Source organism: Neodiprion pinetum, chromosome 2, assembly GCF_021155775.2.
Source record: "Neodiprion pinetum isolate iyNeoPine1 chromosome 2, iyNeoPine1.2, whole genome shotgun sequence".
NCBI classification, from domain to species: Eukaryota; Metazoa; Arthropoda; class Insecta; order Hymenoptera; family Diprionidae; genus Neodiprion; species Neodiprion pinetum.
In genome coordinates this window covers 24,731,231-24,753,454 of record NC_060233.1, presented here as the reverse complement: position 1 = coordinate 24,753,454, position 22,224 = coordinate 24,731,231, and the positions used below count along the sequence as shown (strand labels likewise).

The 22,224-nt window shown below is 35.1% G+C and overlaps 2 protein-coding genes across 8 annotated transcripts; one reads left to right on the top strand and one right to left on the bottom strand.

Moving 5' to 3' along the window:
- The first annotated feature begins 515 nt into the window (after positions 1-515).
- Positions 516-17,388, top strand: Br140 (bromodomain-containing protein 140). 3 transcript variants are annotated; one of them, XM_046609588.2, is made up of 10 exons: positions 516-532; positions 630-814; positions 1,055-1,337; positions 5,920-6,247; positions 8,587-9,102; positions 12,033-12,332; positions 12,452-12,626; positions 13,518-13,936; positions 15,492-15,899; positions 16,040-17,388. In XM_046609588.2, the coding sequence occupies exons 2-10, from the start codon at positions 695-697 to the stop codon at positions 16,218-16,220; spliced, it is 2,730 nt and encodes a 909-aa protein (XP_046465544.1). In that variant the 5' UTR covers positions 516-532; positions 630-694; the 3' UTR covers positions 16,221-17,388. The 3 variants fall into 3 exon arrangements, with proteins under 3 accessions (XP_046465544.1, XP_046465543.1, XP_046465542.1); XM_046609587.2 differs by having other exon boundaries at positions 530-548; XM_046609586.1 differs by lacking the exon at positions 516-532 and having other exon boundaries at positions 555-814.
- On the bottom strand, positions 13,535-21,254 carry pyd3 (beta-ureidopropionase pyd3). 5 transcript variants are annotated; one of them, XR_006881353.2, is made up of 6 exons: positions 20,551-21,250; positions 19,752-19,999; positions 18,513-18,901; positions 17,431-17,748; positions 17,010-17,152; positions 13,535-15,896 (listed from the first exon to the last, which is right to left on the bottom strand). XR_006881353.2 is itself a non-coding variant. In XM_046609618.2 (5 exons), exons 2-5 carry the CDS (start codon positions 19,833-19,835, stop codon positions 17,069-17,071), a joined length of 885 nt encoding a protein of 294 aa, XP_046465574.1. In that variant the 5' UTR covers positions 19,836-19,999; positions 20,551-21,254; the 3' UTR covers positions 16,308-17,068. The 5 variants fall into 5 exon arrangements, 4 of the variants coding, with proteins under 4 accessions (XP_046465574.1, XP_046465572.1, XP_046465573.1 ...); XM_046609618.2 differs by lacking the exon at positions 13,535-15,896 and having other exon boundaries at positions 16,308-17,152; positions 18,513-18,911; positions 20,551-21,254; XM_046609616.2 differs by lacking the exon at positions 13,535-15,896 and having other exon boundaries at positions 16,308-17,152; positions 17,423-17,748; positions 20,551-21,254.
- Positions 21,255-22,224: the final 970 nt, after the last annotated feature.

The window sequence follows — 22,224 nt, the reverse complement described above, 5'->3', positions numbered from 1 at the left end:
CCCCACGAAAGTGTAGAAAGTGTAGCTAGCACGAACAAACCTACGGTTTTGATGGTTTTGCAGTCTCTAGTTTTATGGATTATTGCAGCAGTGCTTCTATCTTTACATTATGTCGTTTATACACGTATCTATGGTTTTACAGTCTTCTACATTCCAGGCTATATGGCATAGCGTAAGTTGCTTATAGTGTAGCTCTCAGCTCCGAATGTACAAATGGCATTGTCGAGTGTTATATATTAATTGGATATAATGGTGTTAGTTAATTATGGTGTTAATATGATAATGGATATAATAACGTATAATAATATTATAGCTCTTTGTAGTGCGAAGATCTCGTAACATGGTTTTTAAGCTTTGGTTAATGAATGTCATAGTTATTTCCATCTAGGGATATTCCAAATAGTTAGACAGTTGTTTTATTACTTTATGGTTACAAGATTCTCGTACATACTTCGAGTTTGGTTAGTTGATAAAAGTGACATGCAGTAATAATAGTCGATAAAACATATGGACGTTCCGGTCGGATGTTACAGTATGCTGCTCTATTAGTAATTAGTACTTTGTGGTTATGAACGCGATTGTATGGTGCATTAACCCTAAAAACAACTCTTGCCTTTTTTGTATTCTAGAATAAACAAATGTTTGATACATTCCCATGTCGGTTCTGTCACGAATTATATTCCCATAATCAAGCATGAATACTCCTCAAAGCAGTAAAAAGAAGGGAAGAAACAGAATTGGGGCTCCAGGCGATGCTGTCACAACAAGTGATTCCGAATTGTTAAGTCCCCAAGAGGCCGCGCGTTTTGTTTTGGTACGTTTATCCAGAATTTCTTAATTATTGCTCACCTACTTATTAAAGAGCTTATGCAAGCATTTATTCGTAATCATATCGGCTTTTATTTTTCCAATTACACGTTGCATCAAGATTATCGTTCGTTCACTCTATATTTGACAATATTCAAAATTGGATGCCTAAGCATAAATCGATAAGAGATTCTCAAACAGCACATTAGGTATTAGTTAATTCAATTTGAGATGTATTTTTTAACAGATTCATAGCGTCGGAGAAGAAGGAAGTAAATCAAATCGTCTGGGTATAACAGAGGCTATTCCTATCATTTCATCCGAGGAATACGAAGCGGATAACAAAAATTCCGACCACAGGAAAAGTACATCGGTTACTGACAAGGATAAAGATGACAAAACTACATTAAATTCGCTGCCAGTCGCCATGGTCAAAGCTTTAGATGGTTATGAAAGTCAAATCGGGGAAGCTGAACCCCTCCCGAATTCGTATGTTCGATTTATGGAGCGCAGCGGGGAAGAACTTGACGGTAATAAACATTCATCACTCTGATCAATGTGTTTTAAAACAAGGTTGAAGTTCGTTACATTCACATAGTAAAAATTGCAAATTAAACACTAGTTCGTAATTTTTGAATTAGTTCTTCAATTTGGTTTTCTGAAAATCAATATATTTTCATTAATCCTATTGAGAAGTATTCAGACATTAAGTATTTGTCAAATTGTTATATTTGAAGATCTCTTTACAAGTACAAAAATTAAAAATACTGGCATCACGAACTATAGCTTCAATATCGATGCTTCTTTTGAGATCGCTTCCATATTGTTAAAAACTTACTATTTCTCATTTTATTCAATAGATTATTTTTTACAAAGTCGATGAACAAAATTTTTTCTTATGGTACTTAAATCAATACTGCCATTTGTTGATCACAATTATTGTCAGTGCAATATCGTAAGATTGAATTTTGAACTATGCCAACATGATGAAAAACAATATTTCAGTGAGTTTGTGGAAAATAGAATTCTCAGTAAAAGAAGTTATGAGTGAAATCAATAGATTCCATATTTTTTTTTTTTTTTTTAAACATTTTAAAATGATTTGAAATGATGCATTGATACCTAAGCTTTTGTTCTCAATTCCAGTATTTTCTTTTGCATATTTATAAAGAGATCACGAATATAGTAATTTGATAAATGATTGATGTACGACCATTTTGTAATGAAATCACTGTATATATTATTTTTGGTCATCAAACCTCCTTAAACGTTGTGGTTGCCGAATGTAATAAGTTTTACTTTGTCAAAGCCTTTATTTGTAATTTGAAAGTTGCAGAATAACGATGAAAAAAAATCGTTTGGTTAACCTGAGACTATGGAGTTGAATTTCATGTTCTAAACGAACCATTCATCAACCACTCGTAATATTAATGCAATGATGCATTTTTAGGAAAATCATTTCGCAACTTTAGGATTGTTTGAAATGCAATAAAACATACACAAAACATGCTCATATTTTGCTAACTGCACTCCGACCACCTTTTTTTTTTTTGTAACTTCTATCACTTTACTACAATACAGAATTTGTTAATAATTTTCAAAGTGATGAAACACGTTAGAAAAAAAATTAATGAAAATTAGATCGAATACTTATTTACTGTCTCTTTATACTGTCAAATAGTTTTCAAATTTTCAATAATCTTACAATGAATCGAACATTTACAACAAACAATCTAACGATAGAATGAAATCTAACTGACAAGAATTACCACTTTTTTTTTTGGGTCCATCACTTCGAAAATTCTTAATAAATAATTTATTGTAGTGTAGTGATGAGAAAAGCTAGGCAAAAAATGGTGTTCTCCTGAGAAAGCAAAATAAATATTGGAAAAACAATTACCGTAGAAAAATAAATAAATTTTATTCCATAATTATACTACTTATACTGCTTGGTAGTGTACAACCTCAATTTCGGTGGACAAAATTGGTCGAATAGTATTTGAGAAACAACGATGATTAACATTTTTGTTTTTTGACCATATCTCTTGAATGAATTAACATTTTTACCTAAAAATTGACTGAGAGCTTATTGACATTTGAATACACAGTATACTAGAATGAGGATAACATCAGAACAGGGACAATTTCTATATGGTTATTCGGCTGGCTATGCTTTTTGTGCAATTTTAGAAAAACACTACTAGATATCCTAGGAATCTTGGATATATCTAGAACTTATGATTCCTAACAAAAGTCATGAAAATATCCTGAAATTTTATTTGGGTCTGGAAAATTTTGAAGCTACAATTACAATCTTTCTCAACCCTTTAATTCACACCTTTTTTATGCAGCTTTTTATTAATTAAAAGACTTCTTTGGTTCCACATGGTCCGTGAAATCTTTCTACGTCTAAAAAAATGTAGGAAAAAAAAAACCATTTTCTGCCAATCTACCATGAAATCCCAATTGCCAATTTTTACAAAATCTTAACATATGCCAACAAAATTTTTATCTTGTTTTTGTTTGTCCACAATATTGGAACAGCCATTTTAAATATTCGAATTTCGAGTTCCAATTCGTAATCAGTGACCCCCATGAGCCCATGTTTACCAAATTTGAAGTGAATCGCATGTAAGGACAAATGTCTGCGTGAAAAAGTTAATCATTTTTATCTTTAATATTCATTTTCATACATGCAAAGAACTTACGTTATCTCTGACAAGTTTAGCTCAAGCTAGGTTTATAGAGATTTAGGCTCCAAATTTCTATGACATGTCACATAAATGCGACTTTCTTTAAAATTTAAATGATATAACAAAACACAAATAAGATCGATTTCAAGAAAATATCACGAACAAAGTAAAACCGACTCTCCCGAAATCAATACTCCAAATCCAGACACCTGCACTTAGTTCAAACCCTCGATTAAATGTGTGTTATATTATCGTATACTTGGCAAATTTGTTACTGGATATTTTTTTTTACCTTATTTCAAAAACGTCTTCTAGAGGAATCAGTTCCTAGATGTGAAAAAGTCTTGGAATATCATAAAATGATGTTATTGAGCATAGTATTTCAGAAGCGACAATCTAGTGATGTAAACACAGGGTTCCAATTATTTCTTTGCATGGAATAAAATTATTTACAACATAGTTACTCCAAGAATTTTGATACTAGCAGCTGGTGATAACACTAAATTGTACATTCAGTGCTATACTAGATAATAAGTATTATCGTATTGGTCTGAATATAAATCAAGAACCAATTTCACCACTACATATCTAGAGACTTTTATTTATAAACAGAATGTAAGTCTAATTTTATGAGGAAATGATCTAGTATCAGAGACATGTTTGTTGATCACCCACATTGTTGTTGTTTTTTCTCGCACTACGTAACTAAAACTTCAGTGTATTGTGTAAATATCTCACTTTTAATTTTTTCATACCTTAGAGTAATGCTATTCAAAGAAATTGGAATTTGACTCTTCAACATCCGTGATTTTATTGGTACAATTTTACGACAGTTGGTCGATAACAAAGTTTTTTCACTTGATAAAGCAAATTTCCAAAAAATTCCGATTATAAGTCACTCTTGTGTATAAGTCGAATACGAATATTGAAGGGGAAATTGGCCAACAAAAAGCTTGACTTATATTCACACCAATACAGTACTATCTAAACAAAGATAATATCATTCACATAAAAATTCATCCAGATAAGATGAAATATAGTTTGTCGAGCACGTATGTTTGTGAAAGATAATCAGAAAGATAAAGATAAATACACTGAGAAAAAAGAATTGTTGGTTCAACAAAATTTTTCTTTCTGGGTAGTGAGAAAAATTTATCGCTAGAAATCATTCGGTTGGTTCAACCAGACAGTGTAGGTTTTTTAACCCTTTGAAGCATATATTTTCCATGCAGTCAAATTCCTTGAAACTGGATATATAAGGGTTCCCGAGGTCCCTGATGTCAAAAATGTGTTCAGATCTGAGAAGTTTTCAAAATTCAAAATGTCAAATCTAATATGAGTGAATAGGATTAATTTATGTATTCTCAGTCCGCCATATTAGATCCGCCATCTAGAATTTCAAAATTCTGACATCGGATTCGTTTTCAGCATCCCCGAAAACCCCTGAGTAACAAACTTGAAATTTTGACTTCGGATTCGTTTTTAGTGATCCCAAAAACCCAAGATTAAAGAGTCCATTTTTCTAGTCCCCATAACCTTCCGATAATTACATTTATTCTATAAAAATAGGCACTTTCATCACTTTGTTTATCTATAGTGCTTACTATATTCGCGGAATCATCATAATCCCTCATAAACATCAACATTGACATCTTAGAAGTCCAATTGTGCACAAAAAAATTACGATATCTCAAAAATTTAATATAAATATTAAGTAAGCCTAGCCAAGCACCAAATTACACAAGTGAGATATGGATCATCCATATGTGAGACAGACGCTATTTTTATTTCAACACCTCTGAAGGAAAGTTTGATTGAAAAATCAACAAAGTTGTCACTGAACGTAAAAAAGCAAGTGGCCAAGCATCTAAGGTCAAGTAATTTATGCTCAATCACGCAACGCCTAAAATTGAGTTATTTGAAAGTGTGCATGTCCCAAAGAATGCCGATGTATATAAAAGAGAGTAATTATATATTGCGCATGCACTAATATTATTTTACCATACTGTTCGGAGAGGAAGCATTTTACACGCGCTCCACAGGATTCGTAAATTAAACTTTCCACACAAGTGTTGGTAAAAATCATTATATTACGACCTGCAAAAAACTAATTTTGGTTGGCTCCAATCATTCTTTATTCCAGTTTAATATATTGCGAAAAAATTCTTTCAGAAAGTTACTGAATTATTTATGATCGCAAAATTACATAAGAGTCTTGACTTTTAACGGTGTTGCCTACGTTTCTGTACGCAGTTGATCTTATCGTTATACTGTGTCAACAAAAGATGAAGATTATAGATTAACTGAAATCACATTATCTCGATAAAATAAGAGATGAGATAAATTTATCTTAGACGATTATCTTAGGTAAAATAAAATAGATCGTGTACAACATTAACTTGTAATCTTCTAATCTCAGGTGAAGTCGAGTACGACCTTGATGAAGAGGATTCAGCGTGGCTGGCAATCGTAAACGAGCGTAGAGCAGCTGCAGGCCTTCAGCCGCCATTGGCGGCTGATATATTTGAGCTACTCATGGATCGATTAGAGAAGGAGTCATATTTCCAGCAGCAAACAAACGGAGGTGGAGGGGTAGCAGCGGATGAAGATGCGGTCTGTTGCATCTGCATGGATGGCGAATGTCAGAATAGCAATGCAATCCTCTTTTGCGACATGTGCAATTTAGCCGTACACCAGGATTGTTACGGAGTGCCTTATATTCCCGAGGGACAATGGCTGTGCAGAAGGTGTGTAATAGATTTTACTAATTTTGGTTGCGACTCTGGCAGTAATTAAATTGCTTATTGCTTATACGTGACTATACCGGGATGAACGAAAAGAGGTTCAAAGGTATTATTCAAATGAAATTATCAGTATTATCACTACTTGCTAGCTGTAAACTCAACGCTTATATGGCTCGTATGGCCTCCACTTTACTGTATCAACTCGTGGTAGTGAAAGACGAGGTGATTTTTAACCCTTCGACAATGAGTCATAGTCGTAAGTATTATTACCACTTATTTTATATCTGTTTTTTGTATATTTGGAGAACTTCTCAAAATATTTTTTTGCTATTTCTGATAGTATACTAATAGGTTTTCAATTCTCGAAAGTAATTATTGCGGTATCGTATAAATTATTATTGTTAGAATAATTTATTTCCGAAAAAGTTACCCCTCTCCGCATATACATGTTGTACATAAATTATAAGTTTTCGGGGTCACTGATTACAAATCTGAAATCAGATTTTTAAAATTCAGTATGGCGAATCCAATCAGCGACTCCGAAAATCCTTACATGGAGTTTTTTGACCATATTCCATCAAATTTGAAATTTTCGTCCACCATATTGGATCCACCATCTTCAATTTTCAAAATCTGATTTTAGATTTGTAATCAGCAAGCCCGAAAACCCCTGCAGAGTTTTTTGACCAAATTAGATCTCATTTGAAATGTTCGTCTGCTATATTGGATCCGTAATCTTGGATTTTTGAAATTTGATTTTAGACTTTTAATCAACGACACCGAAAACCACTGCATAGAGTATTTTTGACTTGATCTGATTAAATTTGAAATTTTCGTCCGGCATATTGGATCCGCCATCTCGAAATTTGTAAATCTTGATTTCAGATTCTTAATTAGCGAGTCCAAAAACCATAGAATACTATCTTGTTATAAAAGTTGACTCACACAATAATGTGTGACTCAAAAAGTTGAACTCATCTACAAATTCTGCCTCTACTACTGATCCCAGCAATGCATTCCTTACCTCCACCACTGAATTAGCCAGATGGTGTGTTTAGGGAACTTTTCTGAAGGGTCTGTGCTCCAGTTTCACAGGGCGTGTCCTTTAAGCTGTACGGCCCTCGGCAGATGGAAAAGAGTCCACCCATTTACCGCGTAATACCCCTTCAGAAGTTTCAAGATTATTTAAGACTTAAAATAATACACAAACATTCAAGAAACTAAAGCAAATCGTTGGATTCATTTTTTTTCTGCAAGATACAGGGTGTTTCATTTTGATCGCCTTGGCCGATTACTCTAAAACCAAGCAACATACGAAAAAACGTTTCCTACAAAATATTTAGAGTTCAAAGAGGGAAAAAAGATGAGAGTTGTAAGTGGAGCCACTAAGGTCAGATAAAGGTCAATATTTCTTTTTTTTTAATAGAACAGTGTATTTTTTCCATCGACACTGAAAAAGCATAAAATTCTACATCAAACATTAATTACATACTTACCACCTAAACTCGTCTAACGAGTTATCGGTACCTTTCTCTGTAGCAACTTGACCCGCTCGTATCTCATCACTGGTCAAGTTTACGTGTTAAGTAAGCAATTTTTGTTGCAGAATTTAATACCGTTCCAGATACCGATGAAAAAAAATACACTGTTCCATTTAAAAAAACCAAGTTGACTTGTACCTGACCTTAGCGACTTCATTTACAAAAAAACATGTATGTCGCAATCGTGCGTGACAGAAGTGAAACTTCTGAAATTTATATAAGTGATTTACCGTTACTCTCTGACTTTAATTATTCAAAGAATGGCTTTTTGAATGGCTTATATTCAAACAATGAAGTTGAGAGACTGAATCTGAAAGAGAGGGAGAGAGTCAATCTTCGATTTTATTTGAAATATTAAATAAGTTTTTGTGTTCAGGCACAGTTTAGTGGGGGCATGAAAATCCGCACAACGGAAAGACCACTGATAGGAGTCATTTGGGGATTTCATAACATCACGATTCACAACACAGCGTTTTAAAACATTGTGTTTCACAAAATTCTGTAGTTACCCCCATTTAAAAAATTTCACTTCAAGATGCTGACAGTCTCATCTTCTTTTCCCCTTTGAACCCCAAATATTTTGTAGGAAACTTTTTTCATATCTTACTTTGTTTTTGAGTAATCGACGTAGGGCGATTAAAATTAAACACTCTGTATATTGAAGAATGCTATCTCTAAGTTCGACCTAATTGCCATTTTTTTCTTCTTGTTCTTTTTTATTCAGCCAACAGATTGCAACGAAACATATTCCAATGGTAGTTTCAAATTTATGAAGATAACCAAATTTTTTGCTCGTTTTAGGTGTTTGCAGAGTCCCTCCAGAGCTGTCGACTGCGTTCTCTGTCCAAACAGAGGCGGAGCTTTCAAGCAGACAGATCGCCCTGCGACTTGGGCGCATGTAGTTTGCGCGCTTTGGATACCAGAGGTGCGATTTGCAAATACGGTATTTCTGGAGCCTATAGACAGCATAGAGAGTATTCCTTCGGCTCGCTGGAAACTTACCTGCTGCGTATGCAAGAGGAGAGGCGCTGGCGCCTGCATACAATGTCACAAGAGCAGCTGCTATGCCGCGTTCCACGTCACCTGCGCCCAACAAGCTGGACTTTGCATGCGAATGCGGACTGTTCAGCCAGCTAACGGTGAACCGATGCTCGTTCAGAAAACTGCTTATTGCGAGGGACATGCTCCTCCGGATTACCAACCCTCCAACAACCCTGCTGATGCCAGGCGTAGGGCTATTGCCAATAAAAAAAGCTCATCCGCACCAGTTATTTCAATACCAACTATTCCTCCCGAACGGATACGAGAAATTGCCAGGTAAATTTTGGAAGATTTTAACGAAGTTTTTGCTTAGTTTTGAAATCTTCTGAAACCACTCAAAATTTCATAAATCTCCTGAAATCTTCTGGAATCCTATGAAACCATCTTGATACTATAAAATATTTTGAAATCCTTTGAAATCTTGAAATATATTGTACTTATATAAAAATTGGTTAATTCGTTGCTTATTACACTTCAGTGTTAATTGAAACAAGAAATCCACAAATTAAGATATTTTCAGCTTTATGAACGATATATTACATAATAATGTAAATTCAAGAGCATCCAAATTAAGTTTAACATAAACATCTATAATATATACAGGGTGTCCCAATTTAAAGTATGCATTACACTTTCAGCCAAACTAACGTTTCAATTGGAAAATGTGTCCTACAAAAGTTGTTCGGTTCAGAGGGGGACACATGAAGATTTTTTTTTTTTTGGTCCAGCATCATAATTGGTGATGCTGTGGAGGATGCACCAGTTTTTTTAAATGGAATCATGCATTTTTCTTTCAACTTAAATATTCTTCATTCAAAAATTTACAATTTTCTCAGAAAATGTTTTTTTTCTAAATAAATAGTTCGTGAGATAGAACAAAAAAACAAATATTTTATTACTCCAAACTTTCTCTGTGATATGTGTGATATGTCGGAGCATCAGTGGGGTGACTACAGATGTTCAAAAATACCACGATCAAGAGCAATACATGCTCTCACTCGCTTTTCGAAGCTCTGCACCGTTTTCAAAAGGATTGCCCTTGGAATGGCTCTGCACGCTTTAGTAATTCTATTTATCATGTCAACCCTAGTCGTTGGAGGCTCTTGGTAAACAACATCTCTAAGGAATCCCCACAAAAAAAAATCAGGCGATGTTAGATCCGGCGATCTTGGTGGCCACTCAACTGGACGTTCTCGACCGATCCAATTACCACCGTAGGTAGCCTGCATATAATTCCCACAATTCGGTTTTAATGAGGAGGTGCTCCATCTTGTTGGAACCACATTCGTGCTCGTGTATCCAAGTCAACTTCTTCCAAAAGCTCTGGACAGATTGATCACCAACATCGGTGGAAATTAAATGTTTGGTGTGGGATCGTCAACGGATATCTTGTAGGGCCATATTACTTTGAGGGACCGGTGACCGAGCAAAGATATCTCGACTCTGCAGAACGCATTACCAGAGCTTTTGGAAGAAGTTGACTTGGATACAAGAGCACGAATGTGGTTCCAATAAGATGGAGCACCTCCTCATTATCTCCGAATTGTGAGGAATTATCTGCAGGCTACCTACGGTGGTAATTGGATCGGTCGAGAACGTCCAGTTGAGTGGCCACCAAGATCGCCGGATCTAACATCGCCTGATTTTTTCTTGTGGGGATTCCTTAGAGATGTTGTTTACCAAGAGCCTCCAACGACTAGGGTTGACATGATAAATAGAATTACTAAAGCGTGCAGAGCCATTCCAAGGGCAATCCTTTTGAAAACGGTGCAGAGCTTCGAAAAGCGAGTGAGAGCATGTATTGCTCTTGATCGTGGTATTTTTGAACATCTGTAGTCACCCCACTGATGCTCCGACATATCACACATATCACAGAGAAAGTTTGGAGTAATAAAATATTTGTTTTTTTGTTCTATCTCACGAACTATACATTTAGAAAAAATACATGTTCTGAGGAAATTGTAAATTTTTGAATGAAGAATATTTAAGTTGAAAGAAAAATGCATGATTTCATTTAAAAAAACTGGTGCATCCTCCACAGCATCACCAATTATGATGCTGGACCAAAAAAAAAAAATCTTCATGTGTCTCCCTCTGAACCAAACAACTTCTGTGGGACACATTTTCTAATTGAAACATTAGTTCGGCTGAAAACGTACTGCGTACTTTAAATCGGGACACCCTGTATACACAAGTGCACTTACGTACTGGAAACACTTGCAAAATCTGGAATTTTTTTTTTTTTTGTAACCCTTGGAACAACCAGTTCTATATTATAGAATCAAAATTATTCTTCCTGAAGTTTTTTCATTTGTCGTACATCAACCATATAACTTAGATTCATAAATAACTTCTAATATTTAACAGTATTTTCAGATATTTGTCATGTTTGTGTTTGTATCGTGGCACATTGGAAAAATTCTTCATTTCAATCATTGCACATAATAATTTTCTGCAGCTTGATTGATAGCAAACAAAAAAGGATGTGAAAACACTGCATAATTTCTTTGATCTGCAAGTAAACAACTATTTCCGTGACGCACGTGCAAAAATATATCTTGGAGAACGTGAACACCCGGAAAAAACATACAAATATACATCTTCTTGAAATTTTTGCTTGTAAGAAATTAGCTTTCTTAGGATCTGATTTTTAAGAAACTCATCTTTTTGAGTATTAAACTGATTTCTGTAAAAAAATAACTGTTATGCACGTTGTGTTTCCTATTGGTGAATTCAAATAACGAGACTAACAAGAGCGGCCAGCCGATTTTGTTACACTCGAAAGCAGTGAAACTAGATCAAATTCCACTACGCACGATTTTTATTTTTTTTTCCCCTTCTTATCTGCCTGTAGCTACTAGTTTTTGAGTAATCAGGAGCTGAAATTTCCGACTGTCAAGTCCGTATGGTGAGGGGCCCTGCTAGCCAGCATTCATCTGGTGGCCTACAGCCAGAGTTGCTTAGTCTAATAGAATTTGACCTAGTTTCACTGGTTTGAACTTGAACTCAATCAGCCATCTAGGACCCATGACCTCCCCATGTAGGATAAATCTGCACCAGGGTGGTCCTTAAAAAAGTTATTTTTGAATTTCGACTAATTAAAGTTCTAAATCTAAAATTGAACATTTTTGATAGTAAAAATATAATTATACCAGTGAAAAAGTTTTTTTTTTTTTTAGTAATCATTAAATTTCTTAACTATCCAGCTTGGCTGAAGGCTTGCCTAAGAAAAGTCAGTTGATACAAAGATTGATAGCTTACTGGACTTTAAAACGCCAATTTCGAAATGGTGTACCGCTTCTGAGAAGGCTTCAAAGTTCCCATCCACATTCTCGTCCTCCGACGTTAGGAGGTCACATATCACCAGCTGTGGACGGTGAACTTAGAGGAGAACTTTACCGTCAACTAAAGTATTGGCAATGTTTACGTCAGGATTTAGAACGGGCAAGACTCCTCTGCGAGTTGGTTCGAAAACGTGAAAAGCTGAAGAAGGAGTTCTTCAAAGTGTAAGTAAGCTCCAATCTGATACATTCAATGTCCTTGCATAAGTATACTGTAGTACTGGGATTTAGATGAGTTTTTACTTCACTTAAGCTACAGCTAACTCCTAATATTATTTTCGTAGGAAAGAGAAGTGCTTGTGGTATGAACTTCGACCGCTTGAAAGTATACTTAGATCACTCTTAGAAGGAATTAAAGCAAGAGATACCAACGACGTGTTTGGGCAGCCAGTTGATACTGATCAAGTCACAGACTATCTTGAAATAGTATCGCATCCTATGGACCTGTCAACGATGCAGGTATGAAACAGTTATATCGAAGAAAAAAAAAATTACCTTGACGAGCCAATCTATAAACTTTTCCTTGGAAACGTTTCGAAATTAGTAAAAATTTACTTACTTAAGTAACTCGAAAATCTAACCAGTTCCAAGTCGAGAAGAGCCCCATCGATTCAAACCAAAATCATCAAAATTCATTTACCCATTCTTGAAATATTATCAAAAGAATTTTTGTCATAGTATTTGAATAATCCTAAAACCACTAAAGTGATCAGGTCCTAAATCTAATCAGTTTTGAATTAAGAAGACCCACATCGTTTCCAACAAAAATCATCGAAACCCCTGTTTTTGATGTATCATTGATTGAATATATATATTTTTTTTCTTTTGTTATTTGAATAACTTGAAAACTGCTTAACCAATCAGAACCGACATTTCATCAGTACTGAGTTCAAAAGTGCCGCGTAGATTGGGACTAAAATCATTATAATTTTTTTTTTTATTTACAAATTCTGTTATCCAGATAACTCAAAAACTACCGGACCATTCAGATCTAAAATCTAATCGATTGTAAGTTGATAAAATCCGCGTCGATTGAGGACCAAATCATTTGAATCCATTCATTTATTCTTGAGATATCATCTGGCAAAAAAATCGATAACACACACGCTCGGTGTCAGAAAATGGCCAGTTATTCTTTAGTCCTTAAAACCTGGAGATCTGGTAAGAACCCAATTTTTCAATTTTGGGGTGATTATAATAACTTCCTTTTTCAGTAGAGCGGGAAATTACTTATGCCTACAGATTGTGAAACACGGTATATACGCATTCCGATAAGCTTTATTCCAAACAAATGTATTTGCAGGAAATGGAAATTAAAAAAACCAATTCAAATTAATATCTTAATTACAGGCTAAACTGGAAAAACAAGAGTACGATTCCATCGGCGCATTTGAAGCTGACTTCAACCTCATGGTGAGCAATTGTCTCGCTTACAATCGGAAGGATACAATGTTTTATAGAGCCGGAGTTAGAATGCGCGAGCAAGGCGGAGCGCTTATTGAGCAAGCTCGTAAAGACCATCCTGAATTCAATCCTGTCATCGAAGAGGAATCAACTGTCGCCAAACCGCGAAAACGAGAAAGAACTAGTCGCAATAGAGGGGAATCAGAGTCACAAACAAACGAAAAAGAAACAGGGGGGGGTGGGGTTAATCGACGAACTGCGGTGTTGTTCACACGCAAGGCCAAAGCTCGTGCAAGTAGAAGTGGCGTGCCTCCCGTTCCAGAAGGAGATCAAAAAAAACAAGGAGATAGTTTCAGAGTGTACAGGTATGAGAGGCTGAAATCTACGTACTTCAGGAATAATGTCCTGAAATTCATAGATTTTTTGTATTTGCATATTCTATTCTAAAATTATCCTATAATTTCGTAAACATAGCAGCAATTCTAAGACGCAAATAAATTCGCTATACCATCAAACGTAACTGAAAATACAGTTTTACAATGAGAAACTAGATATAAATGGATTTGAATCATTTGGAATAAGGGTGAATTGACATTTAAAATGTCCTCACTGTTATTTGTGCCGATGGTAGTGAGCTCGAATAAAGACGACATCCCTGCTATGTAACAGAAATAATGCTGAGTAAATTCGAATAACTTAAGATAAAATATGAACAATTTGCAAAAAGGTTTTAAGTTGGAATTGTCGAATGGATTAAACAGAGTAGAGTTTAATCAGTTTCTTTCATATTTTTAATCCGATTTTAATGGTTTCAAACTTATTTTATTCACCATAGATTTTTAAAGATGACCCGAAAAAAATTTCACAAATACTAAGTGGAAGATTTCAGTAATTAAGGAAGGATATATGCTAATCAACAATGACATTTATACTTTATAACTATACTACAATGTAAGATTTATTAAATGTTTTCAGACCATTTATCTGACAGGAGATCTGGTTAGCGAAAAAAATGTACCTAAAACTATCAGGTCCAATTAAAAACACCAAAGTTCAACCATTTTAAACGTTTTCTCAAACCATCCACATCTCACAATCAGCTTGTGCTATTCGGATTTGCTCAGAATCAATGCTATTTGTTTTATTCGTGTTCATCAGCATTAACAAAAATAACGTTGCTGGAGATTCTTTATACGGTTTTTCCTCGTTTTCTAATTTTTAGTTCCAACAATATAGCCGATTTATCATTAGATTAATGAAGTCATGATTGAATTTGTAAGTAAAACACTTGCACTAGGAAATCGAATAAATTGAGTTCTGACAGTGTGGCCGGTTTATCCTTAGATTAATGGAGTCATTATTAGATTTGTAACGGAAACGCTTGCACTAAAAAATCGAATAAATTGTCAAGTGTCTCAGGAACATGGAATTAGACTATGCAATCGAGAAATTTTGTGTCACATATTTATCTCATACTTGATTTTTTCTTACAAATTCATCTATTCCTTGAGTTTTGGCTATGGAAGATGATGTAAAACTTGAAAAACCTACAAACCAGTCACGATCGCAATTTTTATACTACAATTACATGAAAGTGGAAAGACAGTCATACAGCGATGATCGATATTTCTTTCTTCCAAGTTGAATTTTGACCATTTTGTAACTAAAGATAGTGTAACATTTCAAAAATCTTAACGGCTGCTAGAGCTGATGCAAACTGTCCTAAAAATGTTTCATAATTTCATTACACATATGCTGATACTTAAAAAAGGGAAGTCCAATTTGCTGTTCTGAGGCCTGTACCAATTTAGTCAAAATATTTTAATTAATAGATAGTACTTTGTAACGATGGATTCTATTAGGAAAGAAATGTTTTTAACTCAATGACGAGTCTTAAATCTAGTCACACACACATTCCAGGAGCGGAGTAACTGAAAGCGATGGAGGAGAAGGCGAAAGTCAATCTTCAAGCTGTAGCAGTTGTTCGACAAGTCGTACGACAAGCCCAGAGGTGGAAAAAAAGGATGCAGATATGGATACCGAAAAAGAATCCGAGGTAGAGAAGGAGAAAAGTACTGAAGAAGAAGCGGAAGAGGATGCCGACGGGGAAGGGGAAGACGAAGATCGTTTGGAGGCGCTGCAACTTGTGTGGGCAAAGTGCCGAGGATATCCTTGGTATCCCGCACTCATTATCGATCCTGGAACACCCAGAGGAACCGTGCATAAAGGAGTTCCGATTCCAGCACCGCCTGACGACGTTCTCGCTCTCGCTACCAATTACAAGGATCCTGTTTTTCTTGTTTTGTTCTTCGACACAAAACGTACCTGGTGAGTTTGACAATTCAGAAATTGCGATCTAAGTTTCTCTTGCCTTTTGAAAAGCTTGTTACCTTATGCTGTACATGCGTATTAGACGACTGAATGATATTTCGATAGTTCGACCCGTCGTCACATTTTTGAATTTCTAGGCAATGGCTGCCTGGTGAGAAGTTGGAAAAATTGGGAGTGTCAAAAGAGTTGGACGAAGGGAAACTAATCGAATCTCGGAAACCTGCGGACCGAAAAGCAGTCAAAAAAGCCTATCAAGAGGCACTGCATTATCGCAAGCAAACACACAACTCTGCGCTTGCCACAGCCTCACCTGTATAACTTATAGTGAATACCCAGTTGTTTGAAATATGGTTATATTTTTGTTTCTTCAGGTTTATTTTACTACCCAAGCGCAAATCACGTACATTTGTCGATATTCTCTAAATGTGACTTTCGCTTGGATTAAATTATTAAGGACATTGGTGGGTCGTAGATCTTTCTTTTTTTTTTTTTCATTACGAGCTAAGAGCACATTGGCTATTTATCGGATTAATGTATTCGTAAGCAGCAATGATGTTAGCAAGTATGCAAGGGAAAGAAACGAAATGATCAAAGTTGATAGCAACAGCTTAGATATCGATTTTTCAATTCAAATCACTTTTAAGGGGTGAAATATTTGGTATTTTTATTCGATATCACTCTGTAAAGACGGAATTTATTCAGAAAACTATTCTCTACAGCACTGGTGACACACTTTTTTTTTCTCACATTGGTATAGTTAAATATTCGTTTTCTGAGAAAATTTTACTGGTGTCGAGGTTGATCAAAGAATAGCGGCAATAAATTTACTAGCGGCAAACGAATCTGTTTCAGAAAATTTTTTAAAAATAGTTCTAATAACATAATAAGTAATGGTGGAGTAAAATAGAATGAATCTACTGGATTTTATACTATTTTAAAGCAATTTTCTACAATAAATCGACATCTAAGCTTTTGTTTGTGATTTTGCTATTTCTTAATCGCGCATTTCTAGAAAATCATCGTAAATTACGAATATATTAGTTGAGTAAATACTCGATGTGCGACTGTCTTAATCAAATGAGCAAAACGCGTTGATTTTCAACTCACCAAACTCCTAAACGACGAAGACGTGGAGAGCTTCAAAGAAATTGAAAAAGCGAAAGGCCTTATTCCCGAATTACTTGTGGCTTGTAGTCAGGCTTAACTGCATCTGCAAGTTCTCGAGCATAGATGTCCAGTCTCTGTGTCATCTAGAATTATAAATTATATTTTACAAATACAAATGCAAAAATGAATTTTACACAAAACAATTTCACACTCATTTTTCTACAGTGCTACAAAAAAAAAATTCGTTTCCAGTTAATTGGAACCATTTTTAACAAAATCAACAGATAATATCTGTGTAGACCATGTAAACTGTACTCTAAGCTGTCTTTAGACATTAGAGATACACAGAATAGAATTTACATCGTTGTTTGATACAAATTTTTAACTGAATTTTTTTCCTTGGTAATTTCTACCTCCTCACCCTGAATCCCCAAGCGTCTCTTGTCTGGCGGCAGAGATTAAGATCCAATTCGGCAACTAAAAGACCGTCACGATGACGACTAAGACCGGGAGTTCTGGTTCCATCTGGTGCAGCCACATAACTCGATCCATAAAAGTGGCCAAAGTTTTTATGAGCAGCAGCGCCATCCCCAGAGGTAAAAGCATTGGGAAATATTTCATTACCAACTCTATTTATCGCACAGGTATAGTAACTGTTTGCGATAGCTGCATTACGAGCCTCGATCGGCCACAAAGGCTCAGACAGTAAGCCGACTGTTGCTGAAGGATTAAACACCACCTATGAAGAGTGAAAAATTGAAGTTCAAATATTCACTCCTCTACGTTTCTAACGGGTGACCTCAGAATTTGATTTTCGAAATTTCCTGGCCGAAATTACGCTTTTCCCTGACTTTTGTCTTTGATATATCGCTTTTTGTAACACTTACTGTGATTTGAGAAATGTTGAAATGGAATAGTTTATTAAGGAGCTTCCACATCTTCAGTGAAGATAATGTAAAAATTCTCAAGAAAACACTTATTGATTAATTTTTGTAAAAACAAACTTATGTTAAAGTTTCATGAATTTTAGGGAGTTCGTTTGCTAGCATATCTAGTTCAAAACTCATTGTGCCGCAGTGATAGAATCTCCTCCCAAAGGGTTCAAATTTCGATGGTGCATCGCTCTTTTGTAGCGGAATTCGTGAAAGTTACTCATATAACAAAAATTGACAAAAAAATTCCAACCACCGAAATTTGAACCTTTTGCTTTCGTTTGTTTATTTAATATAGGACGAAAAAGGGTAAGTTCGCTCTGTCGGTAAGGGTAGGAGTACTAGATGACCTTAAACCCACAAAATTTCTGAAATAAGTGTAGCATGCGTGTTAGATTAACAGTTAGTTTAAATCATCAGGAATAGTTTACAAACTGAAAGATCGTATCGAAGACCATACGTCATAGGATTTCCAAGAAAAACTAGAAGTATTTGCTGAAATTCCCTGACATTTGTCGGGTTTCCAGATTTCCCAAACAAGTGGTTACCCTATTCCAACAGTAATTTTTACCTCTGCGCCATTTACTCCAAACATCATCCAGTTCTGCGGATGATGTCGGCCGTAACAAATGTTGACAGCGATACGACCGAACCGAGTCTCAAAAACAGGATGCCCCGTATTGCCCTCCATGTAATAAGTTGATTCGTTAAAATCCCCAACTCGTGGAATGTGATTTTTCCTGTGCTTTCCAATGATATTTCCATCTGTACCGATCACCACACATGTATTCCATATGGTGTCACCTTTGTTACTGTCCCGTTCCAGAATTGGTGATATAATGACCATGTTGTACTGCTGCGCAAGCTTGCGAAGAACCATCACACTTGGACCGTCCGATACATCTTCTGCAAATTCGCACCATGGCTGTTTCTCCCTCGTGCAAAAGGCGAAAGGCATCGCTGTGAATTCCTACTCATTTACTATTATAATATCGACTAATAAATGACTGTAATACGTTTATATATGGGACAATCCATGATATCTCAAACAAGATTGGTTGATTAAAATAAATTTGAAAGCATCGGAGTTTGAACAAATGCAAGATACCGAATTTAATAGAATAACACAAAATATTTCGAAATGATCGTTTCACAACAGTCGCCATTATATGTAAAAAATAATGAAAATATAACAATTCATTATTGGAATGCATTTTTCATGTGAAAATGATTGAAACAATTTTTTGTAAACGGATGAAATATGTATCTTTGAAAAATTACACAGTAACGAATATATTCAAAAAAACGTTATTAACTAACTCCAATATTGATGACACGTTTGTCGATATTTTATGATTATAAATTCTGTAATACTGTAATATTTTTTTTTCTCGACATATTTTATCAGGAACTCTTTTTCGTTTATTTTCACATGAAAAGTGCACTGCAATAATTATATTTTGATTTTTATTATTTTTTGCAATCAACATTTGGTGTTATGAAATTATTCCAATCTTCTGACAGTGTTCAAAAATTTTATTGTACTTTAGTGACTTTTTTGAATTTTTTCTGTTTTTAGAAAATGAGTGTTTTGAAAACAACACATTTAATAACACTTGAAAAGCACACAGTCACAAAAAATCTAAGCAACAAAATTACAGCTTTTTTTCTCTTTCGTACAAGGGAACATCTTGGAACTTTTATTATATGATTTGGCCATAGAACATCCTGTTAAAACCTCAGTTCAATTGATTTGGTCAAAAGAAACTTGCTGCCCACTAAGTTAACGACTCAATTTAAAGAAACGTACACCAAGCTTCCTGAAGACAAAGTAAATTGACTCCACACTCAGCGGCTTGTTCCACATATGCTGTAATTTTTTTGAATATAGCATCTCTTTGGTGATTTATAGGACTTGTTGTTGGTAGTACGATCGAATGCTGTATTAATCCAACTCTAACCATTCGGGGTTGACGAAGCTGCTCGGGTGAAGCTCTAAATTTCCATCCCTTTATTTCGACATCATCGGTGCCTTTGAATCTTGGTAAGTTTAAATTCCTGTTGGCACCATTTTTTACGTATCATTATCATTATTACCGATGCATTTATATCATATGCATTATGCATTGAGATGTAACATGAAAACTGAAAACCCAGATAAGTTATAGAATGATAACGTTTTAGTTCCAGATTTTAATACTACAGCCAGCTCAACAAACACTTACTGACATTTTGCGTATAAGGCATTCTATACCAATTCGATCCGGTTTTGACCTTATCGTATTTAATTTATACGAAACATTTTAGATGATAGTAGCGTTTCTAAAAAATAAAATTTTACCATTTTTTTGGCGCAACCGTTTAATATTTAAACATTAGGAAGAATAATAAGAGAATCCACCCAAAAATTATCGGACTAAACTATGAAATCATCGAAAATTTTTGGAGAATTTTAAATACGATGGATCTGTAGAAAAATTTGATTAACTCAAGAACAGCTGCATGAAAAAATCCAAAATACAAAAATGTGCGGCCAATTCATGTTCGAATTGGCACGGAATGTCCTATATGTTGAGTTGTAAAATGAGGCACATCTGCTCATAACTTACTCCAATTCTCCTCCATATAAAATTCTCTTCACTTCTCGTAACTCATTTATCGGCAAATGTTTATTTAAAATATCCTCCAATGTATAAGATTCCATTTTACACGAGAATGAAAGTGGAACAAATTCACGCCCCAATGATCGTGCAGCGACTGGCATCAGAGTAGAATGTGTCTCTTTTTATTTCAATGTTCACGGACCAATCGGCGCTTGATTCTCGGATCACCGGCAAATACGACATAGGTAATCATGTCGTCTGTCAAGTCATAAATTAATATGAGCTTCATTTACACACAATTACAGTACGCGATAAGAAACTCGCGCACGTATAAATGCGCGTTTAACTCATTTCAAGCTGCGGGCGGTGCTCAAGTGTAGTCTATTATTAGTTGTGTTTTATAAGTTAAAATTCAATTGTACGTGTGGACAAACGAATATAGGTATTAAGACTATTTCAGTTGAGGGAATTTTTTGTCCATTTCTCTGAAATCAGATCTAAATGACCGTTTTTACCTACTGCAAAATCATCCCGGAATATTAGTCGGTCTTTTCGGGCCGCGCTTAAGTTTGCAAAATGAGTCGTAGGTGAGCCGAAGACAAATATTGCAAATACGCGTGGCGAAAAGACCGTTGCCTCCTTGTTCCACACGATTCTTTACGTAACAAGAGTATGTTACGCGTTTTTTCACGTCGCGCGACATTGAGATTAGGGTTCTGTAATGTCTGATTTATTTGTGACAGCGCATGCGCATAGTACAGAAATGGCCACTTCTAAGTCCTAGGATTAAAAAGTGGTCTCTTTTGTACTCCGCGCATGCGCATTCGCAGACTCACTCGACCGTCGTAGAAACAGGTACTTTGTGTACAGAAAAGACGCATGACATCCTTGCGTTATATAAAAATATATACTTGTCCATTTTCCAAAAAGTTCGTCTAGTACAATCTGATAGATTGGCTTCATCTTAGCGATAAAAAGAATTCAAATAACACAATCAAAGATACCAACGATTTGGGAAAACGTTTTATAACGACAATGTATAAAATTTTCGATCATTGGTGTTTCTTGTCCTATTCTAATATTCTGGGGATTATTTTTTCACCATAAAAAACTCTGGAGAAAGCTAGAAAGTGACTTTACAAATAGTTATCACCAAAAGTGAATTTATCATCAGCAGATGTTCATTGACTATTATAATATATGAATATTACACTTGAAAATTATAACTATGTTCTAATTTAAGTGTTTCAGAATATATTTCAGACCATTTGTCGCAGTCTGGTCAGCGAGCAGTCACTCTAAAACACTAATAAGAATCAAATAAAAAAACACCCTGTAACTATTTTGGACGTTCTAATTACAAAACTTTTCTCAAATTATTGATATTTCAGGACGTGTTATTCGATTTTAGTCAGATTCATTTCTATAGCAAATTAAGGATGTTGCTACATTTATCTTCACCATCATTGGTCAAAACAATATTGCTGGACATTTTTTTATCGGGTTTTTCTTTTTTCTTGAGTTTAGATTCAGTTGGTCCGACCGATACGTCCTCAATGGAAATAATAACATATCCGTTTTCGTTTCGATCAGAAGGTATAAAAAGTAGTATTTTTGCTAATACCTTTTTGAACTGCAGGCACGAAAAAAAGTGTAAGAATGAATTTAATACAGAATTTA

Coding starts and splice junctions, on each gene's coding strand:
- Br140 (XM_046609588.2), top strand. CDS start 695: ATGAATACTCCTCAAAGCAGTAAAAAGAAGGGAAGAAACAGAATTGGG. Junction 6,248..8,586: donor GGACAATGGCTGTGCAGAAG/GTGTGTAATAGA, acceptor TGCTCGTTTTAG/GTGTTTGCAGAGTCCCTCCA. Junction 12,333..12,451: donor AAGAAGGAGTTCTTCAAAGT/GTAAGTAAGCTC, acceptor TTATTTTCGTAG/GAAAGAGAAGTGCTTGTGGT.
- pyd3 (XM_046609615.2), bottom strand. CDS start 20,705: ATGCCAGTCGCTGCACGATCATTGGGGCGTGAATTTGTTCCACTTTCA. Junction 20,000..20,550: donor TTATATGGAGGAGAATTGGA/GTAAGTTATGAG, acceptor TGGTGCCAACAG/GAATTTAAACTTACCAAGAT. Junction 17,153..17,430: donor GAGACGCTTGGGGATTCAGG/GTGAGGAGGTAG, acceptor TTATAATTCTAG/ATGACACAGAGACTGGACAT.